The sequence below is a fragment of the Lepidochelys olivacea genome (genome assembly GCF_965140295.1).
Source record: "Lepidochelys olivacea isolate rLepOli2 genome assembly, chromosome: 13".
NCBI classification, from domain to species: Eukaryota; Metazoa; Chordata; order Testudines; family Cheloniidae; genus Lepidochelys; species Lepidochelys olivacea.
In genome coordinates, this window is record NC_140423.1 from 549,370 (window position 1) to 563,337 (window position 13,968).

The 13,968-nt window shown below is 46.2% G+C and overlaps 1 protein-coding gene across 4 annotated transcripts in view; it reads left to right on the forward strand.

The window, feature by feature from the left end:
• The window catches only part of CDH22 (cadherin 22), a 181,034-nt gene that overhangs the window by 132,146 nt on the left and 34,920 nt on the right, over positions 1-13,968 (forward strand). For all 4 annotated transcript variants that reach the window (XM_084645984.1, XM_084645985.1, XM_084645987.1 and 1 more), the window contains one exon: positions 12,241-12,377. In XM_084645984.1, the coding sequence (XP_084502110.1) occupies positions 12,241-12,377 (137 nt within the window). The remainder of the gene's footprint in view (positions 1-12,240; positions 12,378-13,968) is intronic.

Consider the following 13,968-nt stretch of genomic DNA (forward strand, 5'->3'; position numbering starts at 1 on the left):
TTGGACACCCAGAGGTTTTCCCATTTCCTTGCAATTGCATTTTTGGCAACTGATAAGCACAGAGCAGCAGATGAGTACTGGAGACTGCGATCCAGGCCAGGCTGGTGTTAGAGGCCTCTCTGAAGAAATCTGAGGATCAAAGGAAAGGTAATGCCCTTGGCATGCTCTGTGCTTCCATTGGGAACTAAGGCAGAAAATGGGGGTATATCACACATGAGGACATGCCGGGGTCCTGCTCACTTGCTGTGATGGCTCTTGGAGATTATCAGCATCTGTCTATGAACATAAGAATGGCCATACTGGGCCAGACCAATGATCTAACTAGCCCAGTATCCTGTCTTCTGACAGTGGCCAGTATCAGATACTTCAGAGGGAGTGAATAGAACAGGCAGTTCTTTGACACGGTCTCCCACAGTATTCTTGTCAGCAAGTTAAAGAAGTATGGGCTGGATGGATGCACTACAAGGTAGGTAGAAAGTTGGCTAGATTGTCGGGCTCAACAGGTAGTGATCAATGGCTCCATATCTAGTTGGCAGCCGGTATCTAGCGGAGTGCCCCAAGGGTCGGTCCTGGGGCCGGTTTTGTTCAATATCTTCATTAATGATCTGGAGGATGGTGTGGATTGCACCCTCAGCAAGTTTGCAGATGACACTAAACTGGGAGGAGAGGTAGATACTCTGGAGGGCAGGGATAGGATACAGAGGGACCTAGACAAATTGGAGGATTGAGCCAAAAGAAAACTGATGAACAAGGACAAGTGCAGAGTCCTGCACTTAGGACGGAAGAATCCCATGCACCGCTACAGACTAGGGACCGAATGGCTAGGCAGCAGTTCTGCAGAGAAAGACGTAGGGGTGACAGTGGACGAGAAGCTGAATATGAGTCAACAGTGTGCCCTTGTTGCCAAGAAGGCCAATGGCATTTTGGGCTGTATAAGTAGGGGTATTGCCAGCAGATCGAGGGACGTGATCGTTCCCCTCTATTCGACATTGGTGAGGCCTCATCTGGAGTACTGTGTCCAGTTTTGGGCCCCACACTACAAGAAGGATGTGGAAAAATTGGAAAGAGTCCAGCGAAGGGCAACAAAAATGATTAGGGGTCTGGAACACATGACTTATGAGGAGAGGCTGAGGGAACTGGGATTGTTTAGTCTACGGAAGAGAAGAATGAGGGGGGATTTGATAGCTGCTTTTAACTACCTGAAAGGTGGATCCAAAGAGGATGGTTCTAGACTGTTCTCAGTGGTAGAAGAGGACAGGACAAGGAGTAATGGTCTCAAGTTGCAGTGGGGGAGATTTAGGTTGGATATTAGGAAAAACTTTTTCACTAGGAGGGTGGTGAAACACTGGAATGCGTTACCTAGGGAGGTGGTAGAATCCCCTTCCTTAGAAGTTTTTAAGGTCAGGCTTGACAAAGCCCTGGCTGGGATGACTTAGTTGGGGATTGGTCCTGCTCTGGGCAGGGGGTTGGACCAGATGACCTCCAGAGGTCCCTTCCATCTCTGATATTCTATGATTCTTGCATGATCCATCCCCTGTCATCCAGTCCCAGCTTCTGGCAGTCAGAGGCTCAGGGAATCCCAGACCATGGGGTTGCATCCTTGACCATCTTGGCTAATAGCCATTCATGAACCTATCCTCCAGGAATTTATCTAGTTTTTTTTTTTTAACCCCATTATACTTTTGCCTCCACAAAATCCCCTGGCAATGAGTTCCACAGGTTGACTGTGTGCTGTGTGAAGAAATACTTCCTTTTGTTTGTTTTAAACCTGCTGCCTATTTGTTTCATTGCGTGACCCCTGGTTCCTGTGTTATGTGAAAGGGTAAATAACACTTCCTTATTCACCTTCTCCACACCATCATGATTGTACAGACCTGTATCATATACCCCCTTAGTCGTCTCTTTTCCAAGTTGAACAGTCCCAGTCTTATTAATCTCTCCTCATACAGAAGCTGTTCCATACCCCTTATAGTTTTCGTTGCCCTTTTCTGTACTTTTTCCATTTCTAAAGCTTTTTTGAGATGGGGCGACCAGAACAGCACTCAGTATTCAAGGTGTCGGCCTACCATAGATTTATATAGTGGTATTAGGATATTTACTGTCTGATTGTCTATCCCTGTCCCAGTGTTCCTAACGTTCTGTTAGGTTTTTTGACTGCTGCTGCACGTTGAGTGGATGTGAAAACTATCCACAATGACTCTTTCTTATGTGGTAACAGCTAATTTAGACCCCATCATTTTGTATGTATAGTTGGGATAATGTTTTCCAATGTTCCTCACTTTGCACTTACCACCATTGAATTTCATCTGCTATTTTGTTGCCCAGTCACCCACGTTAGTGAGATCCCTTTGTAATTCTTGACAGTCTGCTTTGGACTTAACTATTCGGGGTAATTTTGTACATCTGCAAATTTTGCCACCTCACTGTTTACCCCTTTTCCCAGATCATTTATGAACATGTTGAACAGTACAGACCCCTGGGGGACCCCACTATTTACTTTTCTCCATTCTGAAAACTGACCATTTATTCTTATCCTTTGCTTCTTGTCTTTTAACTAGTTACTGATCCATGAGAGGACCTACCCCCTTATCCCATGACTGCTTAGTTTGCTTCAGAGCCTTTGGTGAGGGACTTTGTCAAAGGCTTTCTGAAAGTCCAAATACACTATATCCACTGGATCACCCTTGTCCACATGCTTGTTGACACCTTCAAAGAATTATAATAAATTGTCGAAGCATGATTTCCCATTACAAAAACCTCGTTGTCTCTTCCCCAACGTACTGTGTTCATCTATGTGTCTGATAATTCTGTTCTTTACTATAGAGTCAACCAGTTTGTCTGGTACTGAAGTTAGGCTTACTGGCCTGTAATTCCCAGGATTGCCTCTGGAGCCGTTTTTAAAAATTGGCATCACATTAGCTATCCACCAGTCATCCGATACAAAGGCTAATTTAGATGATAGGTTACATACCACACTTAAAAAGAAAAGGACTTGTGGCACCTTAGAGACTAACAAATTTAGCTGAGCATAAGCTTTCGTGAGCTACAGCTCACTTCATCGGATGCATACAGTGGAAAATACAGTGGGGAGATTTTATATACACAGAGAACATGAAACGATGGGTGTTACCATATACACTGTAACAAGAGTGATCAGGTAAGGTGAGCTATTACCAGCAGGAGAGAAAAAAACCTTTTGTAGTGATAGTCAAGGTGGGCCATTTCCAGCAGTAGGCAAGAACGTGTGAGGAACAGTAAGGGGGAAAAATAAACAAGGGGAAATAGTTTTACTTTGTGTAATGACACATCCACTCCCAGTCTTTATTCAAGCCTAATTTAATGGTGTCCAGTTCGCAAATTAATTCCAATTCAGCAGTCTCTCGTTGGAGTCTGTTTTTGAAGTTTTTTTGTTGAAGAATTGCCACTTTTAGGTCTGTAATCGAGTAACCAAAGAGATTGAAGTGTTCTCCAACTGGTTTTTGAATGTTATAATTCTTGAAGTCTGATTGGTGTCCATTTATTCTTTTACGTAGAGACTGTCCAGTTTGACCAAAATACACGGCAGAGGGGCATTGCTGGCACATGATGGCATATATCACATTCGTAGATGCGCAGGTGAACAAGCCTCTGATAGTGTGGCTGATGTGATTAGGCCTTATGATGGTGTCCCCTGAATAGATATGTGGACACAGTTGGCAACGGGCTTTGTTGCAAGGATAGGTTCCTGGGTTAGTGGTTCTGTTGTGTGGTATGTGGTTGTTGGGGAGTATTTGCTTCAGATTGGGGGGCTGTCTGTAAGCAAGGACTGGCCTGTCTCCCAAGATCTGTGGGAGTGATGGGTCGTCCTTCAGGATAGGTTGTAGATTCTTGATGATGCGCTGGAGGGGTTTTAGTTGGGGGCTGAAGGTGACAGCTAGTGGCGTTCTGTTATTTTCTTTGTTAGGCCTGTCCTGTAGTAGGTGACTTCTGGGTACTCTTCTGGCTCTGTCAATGTGTTTCTTCACTTCAGCAGGTGGGTATTGTAGTTGTAAGAATGCTTGACAGAGATCTTGTAGGTGTTTGTCTCTGTCTGAGGGGTTGGAGCAAATGCGGTTGTATCGCAGAGCTTGGCTGTAGACAATGGATCGTGTGGTGTGGTCAAGGTGAAAGCTGGAGGCATGTGGGTAAACATAGCGGTCAGTAGATTTCCGGTATAGGATAGTGTTTATGTGACCATCGCTTATTAGCACTATTGTGTCCAGGAAGTGGATCTCTTGTGTGGACTGGTCCAAGCTGAGGTTGATGTTGGGATGGAAATTGTTGAAATCATGGTGGAATTCCTTAAGGGCTTCTTTTCCATGAGTCCAGATGATGAAGATGTCATCAATATAGCGCAAGTAGAGTAGGGGCATTAGGGGACGAGCGCTGAGGAAGCATTAAGTCAGCCATAAAAATGTTGGCATACTGTGGGACCATGCGGGTACCCATAGCAGTGCTGCTGATTTGAAGGTATACATTGTCCCCAAATGTGAAATAGTTGTGGGTGAGGACAAAGTCACAAAGTTCAGCCACCAGGTTTGCCGTGACATTATCGGGGATAGTGTTCTTGACGGCTTGTAGTCCATCTTTGTGTGGAATGTTGGTGTAGAGGGCTTCTACATCCATAGTGGCCAGGATGGTGTTATCAGGAAGATCACCGATGGATTGTAGTTTCCTCAGGAAGTCAGTGGTGTCTCGAAGGTAGCTGGGAGTGCTGGTAGCGTAGGGCCTGAGGAGGGAGTCTACATAGCCAGACAGTCTTGCTGTCAAGGTGCCAATGCCTGAGATGATGGGGCGCCCAGGATTTCCAGGTTTATGGATCTTGGGTAGCAGATAGAGTATCCCAGGTCAGGGTTTTCAGGGTGTGTCTGTGCGGATTGTTCTTCTGCTTTTTCAGGGAGTTTCTTCAAAAACAGACTCCATCGAGAGACTGCTAAATTGGAATTAATTTGAAAACTGGACACCATTAAATTAGGCTTGAATAAAGACTGGGAGTGGATGTGTCATTACACAAAGTAAAACTATTGCTCCATGTTTATCCCCCCCCCCCCCCCCCGCTACTGTTCCTCACACGTTCTTGCCAACTGCTGGAAATGGCCCACCTTGATTATCACTACAAACGGGTTTTTTTCTCTCCTGCTGGTAATAGCTCACCTTACCTGATCACTCTTGTTACAGTGTGTATGGTAACACCCATTGTTTCATGTTCTCTGTGTATATAAAATCCCCCTACTGTGTCTTCCATTGCATGCATCCGATGAAGTGAGCTGTAGCTCACGAAAGCTTATGCTCAAATAAATTTGTTAGTCTCTAAGGTGCCACAAGTCCTCCTGTTCTTTTTGCGGATACAGACTAACACGGCTGCTGCTCTGAAACATAGCACACTTAGTAATTCTTCAATTTTATATTTGAGTTCCTTCAGATCTCTTTGGTGAATACCATCTGGTAACTTATTACTGTTTAATTTATCATTTTGTTCCAAAACCTCCTCTATTGACACCTCAAGCTGGGACAGTTCCTCAGATTTGTCACCTAAAAAGAATGGCTCAGGTGTGGGAATCTCCTCACATCCTCTGCAGTGAAGACCAATGCAAATAATTCATTTAGATTCTCTGCAATGACTTTAGAGTGATCCTTTAGCACCTTGATCATCCAGTGGCCCCACCCATTGTTTGGACTATTCCTGCTTCAAATGTACTTAACTTTTTCTTTTTTTTTTCTTTTTGTTTTTTCTGTTAGTTTTTATGTCTTTTGCTAGTTGTTCTTCAGATTCTTTTTTGCCCTGCCTAATTACATTTGTACACTTGATTTGCCAACGTTTATGCTCCTTTCTATTTTTTTCAGTAGGATTTGACATCCAGTTTTTAAAGTATGCCTTTTTGCCTCTAACCGCTTCTTTTACGCTGTTGTTTAGCCATGGTGGCATTTTTGTGGTCTTGGTATTATTTTTTTTTAATTTGGGGTATACATTTAGTTTGAGCCTCTAGTATGGGGTTTTTTTTTAAGTTTCAATGCAGCTTGCAGGGATTTCACTTTCGTGACTACTCCTTTTAATTTCTGTTTAACTAGCTTCCTCATTTTTGTGTGGTTCCCCTTCTTAAAGTTGAATGCTACTGTGGTGGGTTTCTTTGGTTTCTCCCCCGCCCCCCGGCCACAGATGTTAAATTTAATTGCATTATGGTATTATTCAGTAGTTCAGGTATGTTCACTCCTTGGACCTGATCCTGTGCTCCACTCCAAGAACCAGTCATTAATTGTGTCTAGAAAGTTTATTTCTGGATCCTATCATGAGGTGACATGTACCCAGTCTATATGGGGATAGTTGAAATCTCCCATTATTACCGAGTTTTCTAGTTTTATAGGCTCTCTAATCTCCCTGAGCATTTCACAGTCATCATCACCATCAAGGTCAGGTGAGCGGTAGTATATCCCTCTCTACTTTTATTAGTCAAGCAGGGAATTTCTATTCTTAGAGAGTCTATGGCACAGTTTGAGTAATTTAGATTTTTACTGTATTTGGCACTATGCTTTCTTTTGCATCTAGTGCCACTCCCGCACCAGCATGACCTGCTTGTCATTCCTGTATATTTTGTACCCTGATATTCCTGTGTCCCATTGATTATCATCGTTCCACCAAGTTTCTGTGATGCCTGTTAGACCTTCATTGAATACCAGAGACTCAAATTCACCCATGTTATTACCTAGACTTCTAGCATTTGTATACAAGCACTTAGCAAATTTGTCAGTATTTAGTTGTCTGCCTTCATGTGAGGTAACTGAATGGGACTCTTTTTCATTTGACTGTTTCTCTTCAGTTCCTACCTGTACTTTATCAACTTCTATCTTCTCCTTTTTACTAGGATATGGAGACTCCCCATTAATAGACGCTCCCCTAAGGAACATCTTTGTCCGAACCGTGTGCTCCTCTGCATGTGTTGCCTTTCCCCCAGCCCTTAGTTTAAAACCTCCTCTGCAACCTTTTTAATTTTACATGCCAGCTTTGGGTCACAGTCTCCTAACACATACTACGTTCTGCTGGGGCAAAGGGGTGGGGGAGGTAACTGCGTGGGCAGAACATATATTTGCATGTGCATCTATATGGTGATGATTTTGGACAGTTTTGTCCTTTAATTTTCAAGCTAGTGTCTGTCTGTCTGTGTCTGCCTCCCTGTATTTTGCTGTTTCCTATGGTATTTGTGCACCAGGATAGTGGTTTAGCCAAGGGCGGGTGTTGGTTTTAATGAGAACCACGCAGCTAAAACCTTGTGTGGGAGGCTGCTCTGTAAGCACCTTAGCCTGACAGGTATGCAGCAGTGTCACCTGCAAGTTCATTGATGAGCCGGGAGGAAGTCAGTCCCATGGCTAAGCTGTGGCTAAACAAGGCTGGGATGTGAGTGGCGGAATCTGTGGCCTTGAGATCACATTGGGAGCCACCCTCCTTGTCTGAACACTCTCTGGTGGAGATCTTGGGTCTTGTCTCTGTGTCGTTACTAATATTGATATTGCTGCCTGGAGGCCCCCGGCTGCATCAGGGCCCGATTGTGTTGGGCGGGGCACAAACAAATAGGAAAACGATCCCTGCCCTAAAGAGCTCATGGTCTAGGAATCCTCTCCCCACACTTCATCCACACACGGTCACTGGGAGCCTTCTGCATGCAGCCTCTGCCATCTGTCGTGGCCTTCCTGTGCCTTCCTACTTCATCAGCTCTCCCGCTCGGTTCCTCTCTCAGCTCCCTTGCCTCTGCCCCTCAGTTTATCTCTCCCTCTGTCATTGGCCTGAACGCTTTAATTTATTCACCACCCTCCTTTTGGTAATTTATCCCATTTTACTTTTTGTTGTCTTGGATTATTTAATTCTGTAAAAGGCTTTGGGATGCCTTGCGTATGAAAGATGCTGTAGACAATACAATTATATTGTATTGCCGATGATTCGCTGGCCTCCTGGACTTCTAATTCTTATCATGGTGGTGGTGTTGTAGTTTATTATTTGTGTTGTGTCTGTGCTCTGAGAGCTCAATCAGATGGGGCTGTGCCGTGCTGGGCACAGCAGAACCAGCCCCTGCCTGCGAAGAGCTTGCAGTCCAATTGTGCTGTGATTTAATGCTAACATGCTTGGTTGTGAGTGTATGGTTACTGGAAATATTGTACTGTGCTGGAGCACTGGGGGCATAGATCCCAGTCATCATGATGTGGTTAAAGTGGAGGGCTGGATTCTCCCCCTGCTCAACCACAGACTGACTTTGTGACCTGGGGCAGGACATGTAACCCCTGTAAGAATGGGGATAACCATACCTGCTGTTTCTCTATTGCCTGGGGGGCGTAGAGGGGGGTTGTGAGGTAAACTCCCCGTTTGTTAAAGCACACGAGGCTGCTCGGATGGAAGGTGGTAGGGAAATTAGAAGGATTCCTGTTCGAATGGTCCTATTTTTTATTGTGCTGAGGCTCTGGGCAGGGGGCACCTAGCCCAGGGGCTAGGCTGGCAGGAGGTGCCCCCCCCAACACGCTGAATAGTTGCAGCGGGACTCTGCCTGGCAGGGGAGCCCTGCTTGTGGGTGCTGTCCTCTACACTGTGTGGTTTGACCATGGCTCTGTGCTGGCTCCTGCCCTGTGGAAGTGGCCTGTGCGGGAAGCTCCCAACTGGGAGAGTTTTGGGGAGTGGCTCTCTGGGGCTTGCTTGGTGAGGAGACGGTTTGTGGGTCCCTTTTGGCCTTTGGAGCAGCTGTGTCTGTGATACCGTCTCTCTTGCTTTTTGTAACCATCAGGCACATGGCACTGGGCTGCTTCATGGCCCTGGCGCCCGCCCCGCCGGGTCCTGGATGCAGCCGCGCTGCTCGGCTGCTCTTTCCTCTCGCTTACACGGAGCTGCTCAGCAGGTCCTGCCTCTGATCGGACAGTGCTATTGCCTCAGCAGCCTCTTCCTTCCCCAGCCCCTTTGGCCGCTTGCAGGGAAAGGGAGGAATTTGGAAGAGGCGGGATCCCAACCCTACCCCATCCTACTGCTCCCCTAGCTTGTGCTCTGTGAAGGTCCCTGTAAAAGATTCACAGGGACAACTGAGCGCTCAGGGTGCTGGAAGGCTTTGTTCAGGAGCTGGCTGTGCAGTTGAAACACAGGGGTCGATCCACCTACCTACAGAACCAGAGCAAGATCGATTGGGGCGCTGTCCGGGGATGGGACTCTCAGAAACAGAAGAAGACGGAAATAAAAGGGAAAGTTAGATGGAAAAGTAAAAACCCTTCCTGACAGCCAGCAGCCTGTGAAATGGTGGGATAGACACCTGCAGGAAACCAGAGGAGTTTTCATTTGAGTTATTTAAAACTAGATAGCACAAAGTAGGAAAATACAGGGAATGTCAAAGGACAATCTGCTGTTTGTCTGTCTGCTTAGGTGTTTGCATTAGCACCATTCATGGTGGTTGTGGTCTTTGCTTGTAGACCTCAGGGATGCATGGTCTGGGATCAAATTGGACCTTGCCACCTTTAATTTTTATGACTGCACTTATATTTACACTGTTGCTGTCCTTGGCTCCCATCCCCACACAGCTCTGCTACTGCACCATGCTCCGGACATCCAGTAACCCTGACGTAGACGGGTGCAGCCAAAGAGAGGTTCCCGAGTGGTGAGAACTGCTAACCGGGGGATGCCCCATTCCTGTGCCATTGTGCTGGTCTGGGAGTTACTCATGGCTCCTTTATTGCCTTGAATCTGAATAGATCTCTGAGCCATTAGCGATTATCTTTGCGAACTCGTGGAGGAGGGAGGGGAGAGATACCAGAGGACTGGAAAAGGGCAGTTATAGTACCTAGCTATAAAAAAGGGAATAAGGACAAGCCAGGGGATTATAGACCAGACAGCTTAACTTCAGTACCAAGAAAGATAATAATCAATGTTTGAAAGCACCTAGAAGAAAATAAGGTGATAAGTAACAGTCCACATGGATTTGTCAAGAACAAATCATGTCAAACTAACCTAATATCTTTCTTTGATAGGGTAACAAGCCTTGTGGATGGGGGAGGAGGGCAGCAGTAGATGTCATATATCTTGATTTTAGTAAGGCTTTTGTTAGTGTCTCACGGCCTTTTCAGAAACCAACTAGGGAAATACAGCCTAGATCAGGGATCTCAAACTCAAATCACCACGAGGGCCACATGAGGACTAGTACATTGGCCCGAAGGCCGCATCACTGAAACCTTTTCATACAACGATACAAAAGTGTAGTCAAAAATGAAAAATATGAAGAGTAATATAGTATGATATTAAAAGTCAACATATTAACTTTTTAAAAACTGTAATGTGAAGAGGGGTTTTAATAAAATATAAACACTTGTAACTATTCCTTATGTGGTCAGTAACACTGATGATGATCTACACTAACAATCTATCAACATAGCTGTAATGGCAGGAACTTTTTAAAGTAAATATTCATACAAAATACTTTGCCACTTTTAACAAACATTCTTCCCAGCTACTCACAGCAAAGAATCATACATGCTGAACTTCATACCTCAGACTGCTCGTCTAGTCGATGAGGCCCCGCCCCTGCCCTGCCTCTTCCCACCCCTTCCCCATCCCCATTCCAAACCCTTTCCCAAAGTCCCTGCCCCAACTCCCTCCCCCCCCAAGCACGCTGCATCCCCGCTCCTCTCCCCTTCCTCCTGGAAAGTCCTACGCGCAGCCAAACAGCTGTTTGGTGGCAGGAAGCGCTGGGAGGTAGGTGGAGGGGGGGCAGGGGGTAAGGGGAGCTTGGCTGCCGGTGGAGTCGGCGCCTATGGCAGGCCACAGGAAATAACTCCACTGGCTGCTTGAGACCCCTGGCCTAGATGGAGCTACTATAAGGTGGGTGCACAACTGGTTGGAAAAACATACTCAGAGGGTAGTTATCAATGGTTCACAATCAAACTGGAAGGGCATATCGAGTGGTGTCCCACACGGATCTGTCCTGGGTCCGGTTCTAGTCAGTATCTTTATTAGTGATTTGACTAATGGCATAGAGAGTACACTTATAAAGTTTGTGGGTGACACCAAGCTGGGAGGGGTCACGAGCACGTTGGAGGGCAGGATTAGAATTCAAAATGATCTTGACAACCTGGAGAAATGGTCTGAAATAAATAGGATGAAATTCAATAAGGACAAAAGCAAAGTACTCCATTTGGGAAGGAACAATCAATTGCACAAATATAGAATGGGAAAGGACTACCTAGGAAGTAGTACTGCAGAAAAGGATCTGGGGGTTATAGTGGATCACAAACTAAATATGAATTACAAATATAAAAATTTGTAACACTGTTGCAAAAAAAGTGAACATCATTCTGAGCTGTATTAGCAGGAGTGTTGTAAGCGAGACACGAGAAGTAATTCTTCTGTTCTACTCAGCACTGATAAAGCCTCAGCTGGAGTATTGTGTCCAGTTCTGGGCACCAGACTTCAGGAAAGATGTGGGCAAATTGGAGAAAGTCCAGAGGAGAGCAACAAAAATGATTAAAGGTCTAGAAAACATGACCTATGAGGGAAGATTGAAAAAATTGGGTTTGTTTAGTCTGGAGAAGAGACGACTGAGGGGGGTCATGATAACAGTCTTCAAGTACCTCGAAGATTGTTATAAACAGGAGGGTGATAAATTGTTCTCCTTATCCACTGAGGGCAGGACAAGAAGCAATGGGCTTATATTGCAGCAGGGGCTGTTTAGGTTGGACATTAGGAAAAACTTCCTAACTGTCAGGGTGGTTAAGTGCTGGAACAAATTGCCCAGGGAGGTTGTGGAATCTCCGTCACTGGAGGTGTTTAAGAGCAGGTTAGACAGACTCGTCAGGGGTGGTCTAGGTAATATTTAGTCCTTTCTCCATAGCCAGGGGACTGGACTTGGTGACCTATTGAGGTCCTTCCCAGTCCTGCATTTCTATGATTCTATGAATGTGCTGAGCTGATGCATTACAATCAGAACAGACGTTTCCCCTTGTCCATAGTCCCTGCTTCTCCCAAGGAAGGAGTTTGCACTCTTGGTACAAGCTTCCCCAGTATACCCTCTATAGACCTTAACTCTAAGGCCTCCAGTCAGATAGTGATGGGGCCACCTATGTCCCTGGAGATAGGGGCCAGACAGAGAACAGGTTAGTGTCACATTGGAAGTGATTGTAATAGGGCCTAACCCAACCTGTCTGGGAGTCAGTACAGGCCTTGCTAGCCCCTCCCCAGTCACTCATGGCTCTCTCCTGCTTTGTGCTCAGATACGCCATCGATCGCAACACTGACCTGGAGAGGATCTTTGACATTGATGCAAACACAGGTGCCGTTGTGACAGGCAAAGTCCTGGATCGGGAGACGGCAGGGTGGCACAACATCACGGTCCTGGCAATGGAAGCAGGTGAGGAGGAAGGTTCTGGAGAGGGGTGGGTCTCACTCACTGGCGCAGAAGTGACCAGCCTCAAGGAAGCAGGCATTAAATAGTGGTGATGTAAGAGAAGATGCAGGAAGGGGAATCTAACATCTCCCCAGACAATCTAAAAATACTCCTCCTGTCTCATGTGTTGAGAAGGGGAGCTGTGGTCGGATGGTACCTTTGATGAACACTAATCGAAACCCATGTTATCTACCCAGCAGCTCCACCAGCCATCCCTACGCTGCTCATTTGCTGCTTTCACCCCTGATGAGACACCTCTGGGGCTCCCAAGAGCCCATGTTTAGATAGTGTGTTTCCTCCTCAGTTCTGATGCCAACCTGTTTCTGGATTTGCTGCCTGGGTCCTGGCGCCTCTGCCTCTCTCCTCAGACATGTGCAGCGCTCGCAGTCCCCCACGGGGCAGGAAATTATATTGTGGGGACTCTGCAGTAACTTAAAATTCCCTCCGGCCCCGGCACCTGCACTGCGAGTATTTTCTGAAGGACGCCTCCTACTTCCCATTCACACACACACGCCTTGCACCGGCGTTGGGCCAGTAGCAGAAGCAGCTTGTCCTGTGTTACATCAAACAGTGATTTTATAAAAACAAATAGATTTGGGGCATTGTGTCTAGAAAGGGCTATGACAGTGACGGACAGATTGACAGATGAAATACAACAGATGGACAGAAAGGCCCATCACTTGCGCTCTTCTTCCTTTTCTCCAGACAGTTGTGCAGGCTGTCTCGGCCCAGCTCTCTGTGCTGTCGTCGGCACCTGCTCTCAGCTGTGGTGATGCAGCAGCCGTGCTGTCTGTGCTTCATCAAGGTTATTTCTCTGCCTAATGCCACTGGGTGAGAGCCTTGGTGATTCCAAAGACTTCATTAAACACAGGGAGTAAGCAGCAAGGAGGCTAAGGCAGCTTCAATGAGCTCAGAGAATTGCCCTTCCCGAGGCTGGGCTGGCCTTGCTCACAGGGAGAACGCTTGCCTCCAGCTCCAGAGCAGCAGAAAAGCTTCACTAAATGCAAAACTCAGCTACGTGACTGTTTTTCCCTCAATAATTTCTGCACACACAGACCACCGTATCCCTTACTCACATGTATAAAGAAACCCATTAACTGATCGGGCTCTCTCTCCTGTGGGCTGGGAAGGAAGCAAGAGAAGTTCTCGTTGTAATTTCTGTTTTGTAAGTACTTGGGAAGTGCCAAATAATGTGGGACATCTGAGTACGTGGGTAGACGGATGGGTGGATGATGGACAAACTTCAAGGACTTGGAAGTTTGAAGACGCCACTAAATTTGCTTTTATCTTTCTAAAGGGGCCTGTGGGGGGTTGTTACTAATGGTTTTTCACTTGTTTCTGCCCATGTTTCCTGCACTCTGCTAATTCCCTTTCCTACTGTTTGCCTGGTTCTGCCCTTTCCATTCTGTGCAGTTTCCCAGAAGGATGAAAATGATGTTATAAAACTGCTCTTCTAAACTTCAAGAAGACAACGAGAAAACAAAAGCCCAAGCAGTCACGTTAGCTTCTGCTTCTGGTGAATCTTTGAGCTCCCTCACCGGGGCTGGGAGGGCTG